The following is a 9,365-nucleotide window of genomic DNA, read 5'->3' on the forward strand; positions in this document are numbered from 1 at the left end:
TGTTGAGTATGTGTTATCTGCATAATATCTAGGTTGTACATGTATGTGTTGCATATGTAGATTCTGCATATGTCTATGCTGCATATGTAGATGCTGCATATTTAAATGCTGCATTGGTTAATGCCTTTGCTCTTAGCTGTTGGTCCTTATCGTTGGTCTGTGATGCCTGTTCCCCTCGCCATTACAAAAAGTGGAAGTAGATTTTTTTTTGTTTATTAGAAATTACTGAAATATTGTCTTTTCATTTTCAATAGCTTCGAAATGTTTAGATTTCGGTGAATCTCGTATTTACTTCAGGCATTAATTAGGACAGCAAAGGAGGAAGGAGGAGGCGTAGGTTGAAATAGCGACGGGGGGGATACGTTAATTTATAGGCTTAAAACTTTAAAATAACCCCAAGGGACCCTGCATCTGTCCTGTGAATAAATGTGTGCTCGCATCGGCATAATTCAAAGTGCTTTATATGGTATCTAGTGTCTGGAAGACCGGGATTTTCAATCGCAGCTCAACCAACCGAACAATTTTTCTGCCACTAGGGGGCCTAAGAGGCCATACCCGAGAGCCTCTGAATAAAAAAGGGTGATATTTTGATAACTTTAAACATCAAAATGCATTATTCACCTATTATTTGAGTTACCCCTTTTTATGAATTATGGGTGGCATTTTGATAATTTTAAATGTCCTTCAAATATATGTATTATCAGTTATAAATGGCTTTCATAAAACCACAAAGTTAGCGTCCATTGGCCTATTACGCCCCCTACTGTCAACATCTACATATGCAACGTCTACATATGCAACATAGACATACACAGCATCTAAATAAACAACGTTGTCATATGCAACGTCTACATATGCAACATAGACATATACAACATAGAGATACACAGCATCTACATATACAACACTGTCATATGCAACATTGTCATATGCAACATAGACATATGCAGACAACACATATGCAACAACAGCACAACATCTAGACATTTTACATCTGCTTATTTTTGATACAAACAGAAACTCATAGAAATGAACTGATTGTGTTTCTCAAACATCTAATGTTAGTACATTAAAGGTATAGCGTTGGATTTTTGAAAAGTGTATTTTTTACACTGAGATTTTTGTTTTTAAATTTGATCTTTCAGATTGCTTTACGAATTGCATTCTTTTCAAATTGTTTTACGGATCACATTTTCTTATCTTAAAGCTCAATAAAATGTTGCTATCGTCCGATCAGACCAATAGAAATGCAGCTTCACTCTTCACTCAAGAAGAAAACCGCCTCCAGATGTTTTATTTTCAATCTGAACAAGATAAATTTGAAAAAAATAAAATATTAAAATTGCTTTAAAAATATAAAACATTAACTTTTTTTAATAAACATGAAAAAAACAGACTATTTATTTCCATTTATAAAACAGGTTGCTTGGTTGCAACAGTATTGGAACAATAACTTTATATTACCAGAGCTGATTTAAACCAACATGAGTAATGATCTTTTGATCATTATAAAGGTGAGGTGATTTTTTAATGTTTCATTTATTTTAAAACAAATTAAGCTTCAAATATCGTCCTGTGATTTATGTCTATGGTTCATTTTTTCTTCAGACTGATGTTTACGTATACAATTTTCCCCCTCACTAGTTTCTTATAATTTGGTGCTGAATACATTAAAGAACAATAAAAAAAGACTTTAATTCAGCCTAGAAAAATGTCAAATTTATTAAGATGAAAAAGCATTAAACTACAAGATGTTTAAAACAAAGTGTGTATGACAGAAATCAGAGGAAGATCCGGTTCTGATGAGCCATCAGCAGAGGAGGACCTCCGACACCTGAAGGAAGATCGGCGTCTTCGTCAGAGCCTCCCGGCCTCCTTGAACCTGCTGAGCAGCCCGTCGTCTGCCCTCAGAGGGAAACTCAGAGTCCGAGTTTTGTAGAACTGCGGGTCAGCCTGCAGGTTCTGGATGACGTCTGAGAGGAGGTGGGCTCGCTCCACGCCGCAGCCCGGCGCATCGTAGCCCAGCTTGGTGAAGTGGACGTGAAGGTGGTAGTAGGAAGGCTGGTAGTGCAGGTAGACTCTCAGCTTGCTGGCTGGAAGGTCGTAGCGCTGCAGGATGGCCTCCTGCAGAACAGATCATCATCATTTGTGTTGGATTGTTTTAAATCATCCACATTCTCCACTAGGGGGAGCCAAAGAACCATCAGCATACCTTTCCTCTCTGGAAGATGTTCTGCAGCAGTGGGAGATGCTCTGAGGACAAGTCTCGAAGGCTCTTGATGTCTTTCTGACGAGCTATAGCGATCAGGTAGAGGTCATCCACCTGGAGGAGGACAAATCAAATTGACTTGCACCAGATATTGATCAGAGCATATTAAAAAACAATACAAAACAGGATTGTTCCTTATGTTCCTAACAGAGCACTTTGCTCCCTATCTGCAGATTTACTAATGGTTCCTAGAGTTTCTAAAAGTAGAATGGGAGGCAGATCTTTTAGTTATCAGGCTCCTCTCCTGTGGAACCAACTACCAGTTTTAGTCCGTGAGGCAGACACCCTGTCTACTTTTAAGACTAGGCTTAAAACTTTCCTTTTTGATAAAGCTGATAGTTAGAGTGGCTCAGGTTATCCTGATCTATCTCTATAGTTATTCTGCTATAGGCTTAGACTTCTGGAGGACATAGGGACCCCTATTTCATCATTCTGCTTCATTCTATCTCAATTCTCCCACTCTGCAGAATTTTTGAGTTAAATCTGTAAAGCTGTTCTCTAAAGTTTTTTGTAACAGTAGCTTCATCTGGTCTGTTCCTGTTTGGCTGTGACTCCATCCTAGAGAGAAATATCAGCTGTGCTGCTGCCATCAACACCTTTGTTTACAGATGATTGAGACTGTCTGTTTTCCAGTGTAGTCCTGTTTCTCTGACTGTGACTGGCTGGATGTGCTCTCTTCATCCTCTGACATGGGAGCTGGCTCAGAGCTCGTCTGCCTGGCTGTGTGTTTCCTGGACGGGGCCGCCTGTGGAGCTGATTGACAGTTATGTTTTTTGTCTTTGCTTCTTCCTATATCTCTGCTTCTGTCTCCTTGAACCCCAGCCGGCCTCAGCAGATGGCCGCTCACACTGAGCCTGGTTCTGCTGGAGGTTTCTTACTGTTAAAAGGGAGTTTTTCCTCTCCACTGTCTCTACAAGCATGCTTAGTATGAGGGATTGCGCTCAAGTCAATGAGTCGATGCAATCAACTGGTTTTCCTTAGATAGAAAACTTTGAAACAATTTGACTGTATGATCTGGTGAACTGTAAAGTGCCTTAAGATGATGTGTGTTGTGAATTGGCACTATATGTAAAATGACTTCTTTTATTTGTAATTTTTTTGACAGTAGAGGAATGTTGGTGGGAAAGGTTCTGGTCTCTCACCTGTTTTTGGTCCCACTTTAAATCAGGAAGTAGGACAAAGCCAACCTCAGGGTGTGGATCATCGTAAACGATCCTGTCTGCCTCTGCCTTCTTTTCCAAGATGTTGTAGACCCACTGGAAGCCAAACATGGATGTTTACCCCAAACTGTAACATCTAACAGAAAATGCTGTGATTTGCAGGCGACCGACCTGCAGACTCAAGCTCTGCTCCTGGATGTAAGGCAGAGTGATGGAGCGGTAGTCCTCCCCCGTCTCCTCCACCAGGAAACTCTCCTGCCGCTGGTACTTCTTCACGTGCTTCTCTGTGGCAGGACACACTACTGTTGTCTTGATCTCTGAGCGATGAAAGAGAACCAGAAAAATCATCACCAAGCAGGGCATGATACGTTTAAATTAGTGAACAAATTAGCGTAGTCCTGGAAAGGTGTTCTTCTTGCCCAAAGGTTGCGGCTGATCAACTCATTAAGTGATTGTGAAGTGGCAGGAAAATTTAACCTGCTTGTCAAACTTAATAAAAAAATATTACTAATACTTTATTTTTAGACCAAAGAATGTTAATGTAGTAAAATTGCCTATTCATAGGTAAATATAAGTTAATAAACATGAATATGTAACATCCAATGTTACATCTGTAAAAATAAAAGTTTAAAAGTTACAATTAAAAGCTGCAGCTTTGCAAAAATACAAGTACGAATTTACAAGTACAAAAGAAAGACAACAGATTGAAAACAACAAAGTTCGAATCTACAACCGCTGATGAAGCCGTTACACTCCTTACCAGTTGGTGGCAGTAATGTAGCTGAAGTTTCTTCATCAAGCAGCATGGGCTGGGAAGAAAATGTCAAAGAGAACCATAGAACGACAGTTATGCACACTGATCTCTATTTATTCACGGGATTGCCGATAGGACGAAAAAACTGAAGTCACCTGCCGCCATCTTGGTACTCCCCACTCTCACAGAGTCGCGGCATACAAAATTATTGTAATGTAAGGTCATTACTATAATAATGTAATCAATACATGTATATTACATGTACGTGGGGGAGTGGCAGCCTGGCGCTTAGGGCATAGAGCGTGGAATCCTGAGGTTCTGAGTTCAAGCCCCACTCCCACAGACTGCAGCTCTGGGTCACTGAGCGAGACCTTTAACCCCACATTGCTCCCCAGGCGCCGCACAATGGCAGCCCACTGCTCCCCAAGAGGATGGGTTAAATGCAGAGAGTTAATTCCTCCAATGTGAGATCAATAAAGTTTAAGTATTATTATTAAAAAGTGCTAAGTTGATGATGTGCATGTATTATAAATGTATTGATTACATTGCTATGGTAATTACATTACAGGCATTTTCATGGCACGACTCTGTGAGAGTGGGGAGTACCAAGATGGCGGTGGGTGACTTCAGTTTTTTATCAGCAATCCAGTGAATAAATAGATATCAGTGTTAGCGAGTCACTGTGACAATAAATCCCATGATGCTTTGCGAGGAGAGCTCTCCTAGGAAAAGCATTGCGGGTTTATCCGCTCGTCTAGTGATCATGGATGGTTGGCACTACCCGATCCATCCGGGAAAGGACAATTCCTCTTGCGCATGCGCCATCAGCTCATTTGCGCATCCTGATATACATCCAGGTCGCCCTTGATTTTATTTAGCTAAAAATACCTAAATTACGTTTTCCTAAAAAATAGTAAATGTACTAAAATATAATGTGTTAAAGGTTAATAAAGTATTTCCTGAGAAAATAAATGCCTTAAAATCCTTTCTGTTTTATCACTCGTCTCTGCCCGATCTGGGATCCTACGCTACTTCTGGGAGCTAACTTTTTCGTATCGAGTCTTTTTGAGTTTTATGTTTTCCTTTCATGTTAACATTATGGTATATAGTGCGTAATCTAAAGAAAGAAACAACTAAAATGCAGATAAAAATGGTTTAATCAGATTTAGCCGGACTTCTCTGAACATGTCCCATGATGTCAGAGAAGCAGTTTAATGAAGAAAATGTTAAACGTATCAAAATTTTCTCACAAAAGTCATAAAAAATTTTTTAAGGATGTGTATTAGCTAGTGATGGGTCCAGCAATCCCAATACATCGGTGCATCGGAGCCAATAGAGCAAAACACTGTATCGGTGCACGTGTTGTTTCAAGAGTCATGTGAGCGATACAGGAGTTGTTTCTAACTGACTGACTCACTAAACTGTGTTTAAAAACATATCTCAACATGTTGCATCTGCTAAAAAAAATGTTTTCATCTTTTGTGGTTTATCATTAAAACTATCAAGAATATTGGAGCAGCCTAAAAGGAATAGAAATGTTTCAGCCATTGTGTTTTTATTCTCATTGTGTCATTCTTTTCCTCACAATTATCACTCAACTTCTCTGAATGAAGTTAATTTCAAATCGATTCTTAGTTTATTTACTGTTTTTAATGTACTTACTGTTTTAAAAACATTATTTAAAATCCTTGTCCACAAGCATCTTCATTCACATTTCCCCCTAAATTTTCACGTTATATGTTTACATTATTTATTTACTGCATCTAAATATATCTAAAAATATTTTTCAATTTAAACATACATATGAAATAATACAATATAACCTACAATAATCTAAATGATATCATTGCTCCAGGTCATCAAATCAATTCAGTTTAGTCTGTCCAATAAGCTGCCTGTAGTGTCTCTAAATGTCCAGCAGGTGTCAGTATTCTGTGAGACAGTATCAATGCAGCGTCTATACAGTTTGGCAATGTGTGAGTTAGGGATAGAAAAAAGTAATTTTAGTACCATAATACCATTATTTATGGAGACCCGGATGTATATCTGTTTGTGCATGTGAAGGACGGATCGTACTTCCAGGACAAATTGATTAGTGGCAATGATCACTACTTTTCAAGGTGCATTTTGGGAAATTTTGAGTCCACTACTTTTTCATCCACGAGACGTTCAGACACTCATTTAAAATAGCCCAATATGGATATTATGACATTGAGTTTCATGCTTTCCTTTTGTGTTAAGCACAAGTTATATAGTTTGTAATTTAAAGAAAGAAAAAAACTAAAATGCAGATAAACCTGGTTTAATCCTATTTTGCCGGACTACTCTGAACATGTCCCATGATGATGTCAGACAAGCTGTAAAAAAGTAAAATGAAAAAAAAAAAGTAAAATGTAAAAAAGCATTAAATGTCTCAGAATAGTCATATAACAATCTTTAAAGATATGTATTGTCATTTATTTTATTTTTTTTTTGTTATTTAATGATAGAAATAAGTACTTTTAGTACCTGGATCTATATCTGGTTGCGAATGTGCAAATGAGCTGATGGTACAATGCATTACCTGTATAACGTTCAACAGACTGTTTTGTTTTTCTCCTGTCCTCGTTTGAAGATTTGTAGTGAACAATCTTCAGGTGCATTATTGCCACCTACTGGTAAGGAGTGGAACAGCTCATCAGGGCTGTAGATTGACATTTGTAAACTCGTGATTTGTACTTCTATTTTAGCAAAGTTGCAACTTTATAACATAACTTCCGAACTGAATATCTGAAAACAGGAAATCTTAAATTTATTGACCCGTACTTATAAAGTCAGACACCTATGGATACATTTCTATCGACAGTTATCATATTGGAGGCACTTCATCCTTCGGTGGATTTACCATTGAGGTGAGGGGGGGCCTGGAGGCGATAGGAGCTGTAGATGTCATTTTTCATCTCCAGCCTGAGCTTGGAGCCCCTGAAGAGCTCAGCCAGGGAGTCCTCTCTGATGGGGGTCTTCTCCAGGACCACCACAGCATCATTATCAGCAATCTGAAGACATGTTCAACATTTCGGTTTCTGCCTGGATCTCAAGATATGATATCATCAGTACAAACCCCTGATACGACGGAGTATTAGGGCCAGGATAGAGATTTTTTTTTTATATTTCTAGAAAAAAGTTGTAATATTATGATAATAAAGTCGTAACATTATGTTAAGTCTTAATATTAAGAGAATAAAGAGTTAAAATTACGAGAAACAAGTTGTATTTTATGACAACTCCAAGTTGTATTTTATGACAAGAAGAACGTTCTACCCTAAAATGAGGAATGTTGATCATCATGTGAAGTTATACTTTGGCTCTGGTTTGACAAATAATGAAATCTTTTAGCACAGGCATCAAATTGGGCAGCATGTCAAAGTGGACTCAGGTTGCTGATTGGTTGAATTGGTCGGTCGTCATCTGCTGGTCTGAGCTTCAAGCTTTCTTTCTGAAACGGGTTGTTGTCTCCTAATGTTACGACTTCATTCTCAAAATAAAAATAAAAAAATCTCTATCCTGGCCCTAATACTCTATCGTATCCTGACAACATAGGCTATTATTTTGAAATAATAAATCGGAAGTGGACACCATGCCCCTACAGCTTTATCGCACAGCTTTCAACAAAAATGAAAGGTAAAATCTTATTTCGACCATTGAACTGATCTTGAGTAATTTCCGGAGCAAACCAAACGAAAAACACAAAAATTTCAGAGAAATCCCAGATAAAAACACCTTTCCATGGACGAACATTATCTTCTCTCGGGCTGAATCACTCAGCACGCTGGATGTTGTGAACGCAGACAGAACGTTCTCCCACTCAGGTTCATTTCCCTCCTCTTCTCCGTTCTTGTCGTCCGATTTCACCCTCTTAACTTCCCGGGATAACTCATCGCTCTCAGCGCTGGATATTTCACGTTTGGTCGAGACGTTCGCCATCGAGAGCCGCTGTGATCAAAGATCGTCTATTTTAAAACAGGGCTCACCCCGCAAAAAAAGGTTGATCGTTTTCATTTAGAGTTTGACTCGCGGTTGGCAAAGCAACGTCAGGTGCTTTTACCGCCACCTACCGAACTGGAGTACGAACGTCGATGAAAATCGGTGGGGCTTTACAATAATTGATTGAATACGGTTAAATAAACTTATATATATATATATATATATATATATATATATATATATATATATATATATATATATATATATATATATATATATATATCCTAATAGTTTACATTTATTTTCTAATTAATTACTTAAAGTAAAATTTCTGATTTTCTTTTTATTTACAGGACAGAAAAGTTTTTTTTTTAAGTAATTAAAACACAAGAGAAAATTATCTACAACTACCAGTATTTACTTGAAAAAGAAATATGCAGAAATATGTGTTTTAAAGGACACACAAAAAAAAAATAAAGAAATTAGCGAATGAAGGAAAAAATAAAATCAAAAGCCAACTAAACAAAGACATGATTAAAATTGGGACTTTAAATATACTAATAACAACAAATTGCCCAATAACCTGGCATAACAACAACGTTTCACCCTTTAACCATGTCAGAATAAAGAAAAACTGGCGTAAGCTTTTATCAATTCTTTAAATATCCAACTGATAAACAAAATAAAGTTTATTGTTTAGATATTTTTTCCTTTCTAAAAAAAAATCTCCCTAAAGCCGTTTGTCACACTCCTTTAATTTAAAATACTAATTTACACATTTGTTCTCTACACTTAACAAACACACTGAAATATTTTGATTAATAATTATAGGAAGACTAGGATAAAATACCAGCCTTATTACAGTTGGCACAATTCTGATGTTTAACATCTTCATATTTGAATAAGTATTAAAAAATGGAATAATAAACAAAATAGTAAAATAAAATGTTTTCATCAGCCACCTTTATTCTTCATTTCATAATCAACTTGGAAATAATTGTGTGAAACATTCACATTTTATTCCAGCACTTGAAATTTGGTCTAAAGCGTAAAAGTTTTGTTCTTAAAATGTAGAAGGTTAAGATAATAATAAAAAAAGACTGAGATTTATATTTATCAAATTTCGCTCATAGTGAGACCTCTTTTCGTTGTTATTGTTAACGTTCTTTTTTGCGTAGACATGAGATTCTTGTCAACATTTTAAATAAATAAATTGTTA

General features: G+C 37.1%; 1 protein-coding gene across 1 annotated transcript; it reads right to left on the bottom strand.

The window, feature by feature from the left end:
* Positions 1 to 1,697: 1,697 nt before the first annotated feature.
* On the bottom strand, positions 1,698 to 8,218 carry dcps (decapping enzyme, scavenger). The gene is made up of 6 exons (XM_038306264.1): positions 7,943 to 8,218; positions 7,068 to 7,218; positions 3,601 to 3,746; positions 3,412 to 3,525; positions 2,213 to 2,323; positions 1,698 to 2,124 (listed from the first exon to the last, which is right to left on the bottom strand). The coding sequence occupies exons 1-6, from the start codon at positions 8,144 to 8,146 to the stop codon at positions 1,858 to 1,860; spliced, it is 993 nt and encodes a 330-aa protein (XP_038162192.1). The 5' UTR covers positions 8,147 to 8,218; the 3' UTR covers positions 1,698 to 1,857.
* Positions 8,219 to 9,365: the final 1,147 nt, after the last annotated feature.

Source organism: Cyprinodon tularosa, unplaced genomic scaffold, assembly GCF_016077235.1.
Source record: "Cyprinodon tularosa strain WSP-4 unplaced genomic scaffold, ASM1607723v1 ctg578, whole genome shotgun sequence".
NCBI lineage: Eukaryota > Metazoa > Chordata > Actinopteri > Cyprinodontiformes > Cyprinodontidae > Cyprinodon > Cyprinodon tularosa.

Coding starts and splice junctions, on each gene's coding strand:
- dcps (XM_038306264.1), bottom strand. CDS start 8,146: ATGGCGAACGTCTCGACCAAACGTGAAATATCCAGCGCTGAGAGCGAT. Junction 3,747..7,067: donor GGCCCCCCCTCACCTCAATG/GTAAATCCACCG, acceptor TTCATCGCTCAG/AGATCAAGACAACAGTAGTG. Junction 2,125..2,212: donor ACATCTTCCAGAGAGGAAAG/GTATGCTGATGG, acceptor TCTGTTCTGCAG/GAGGCCATCCTGCAGCGCTA.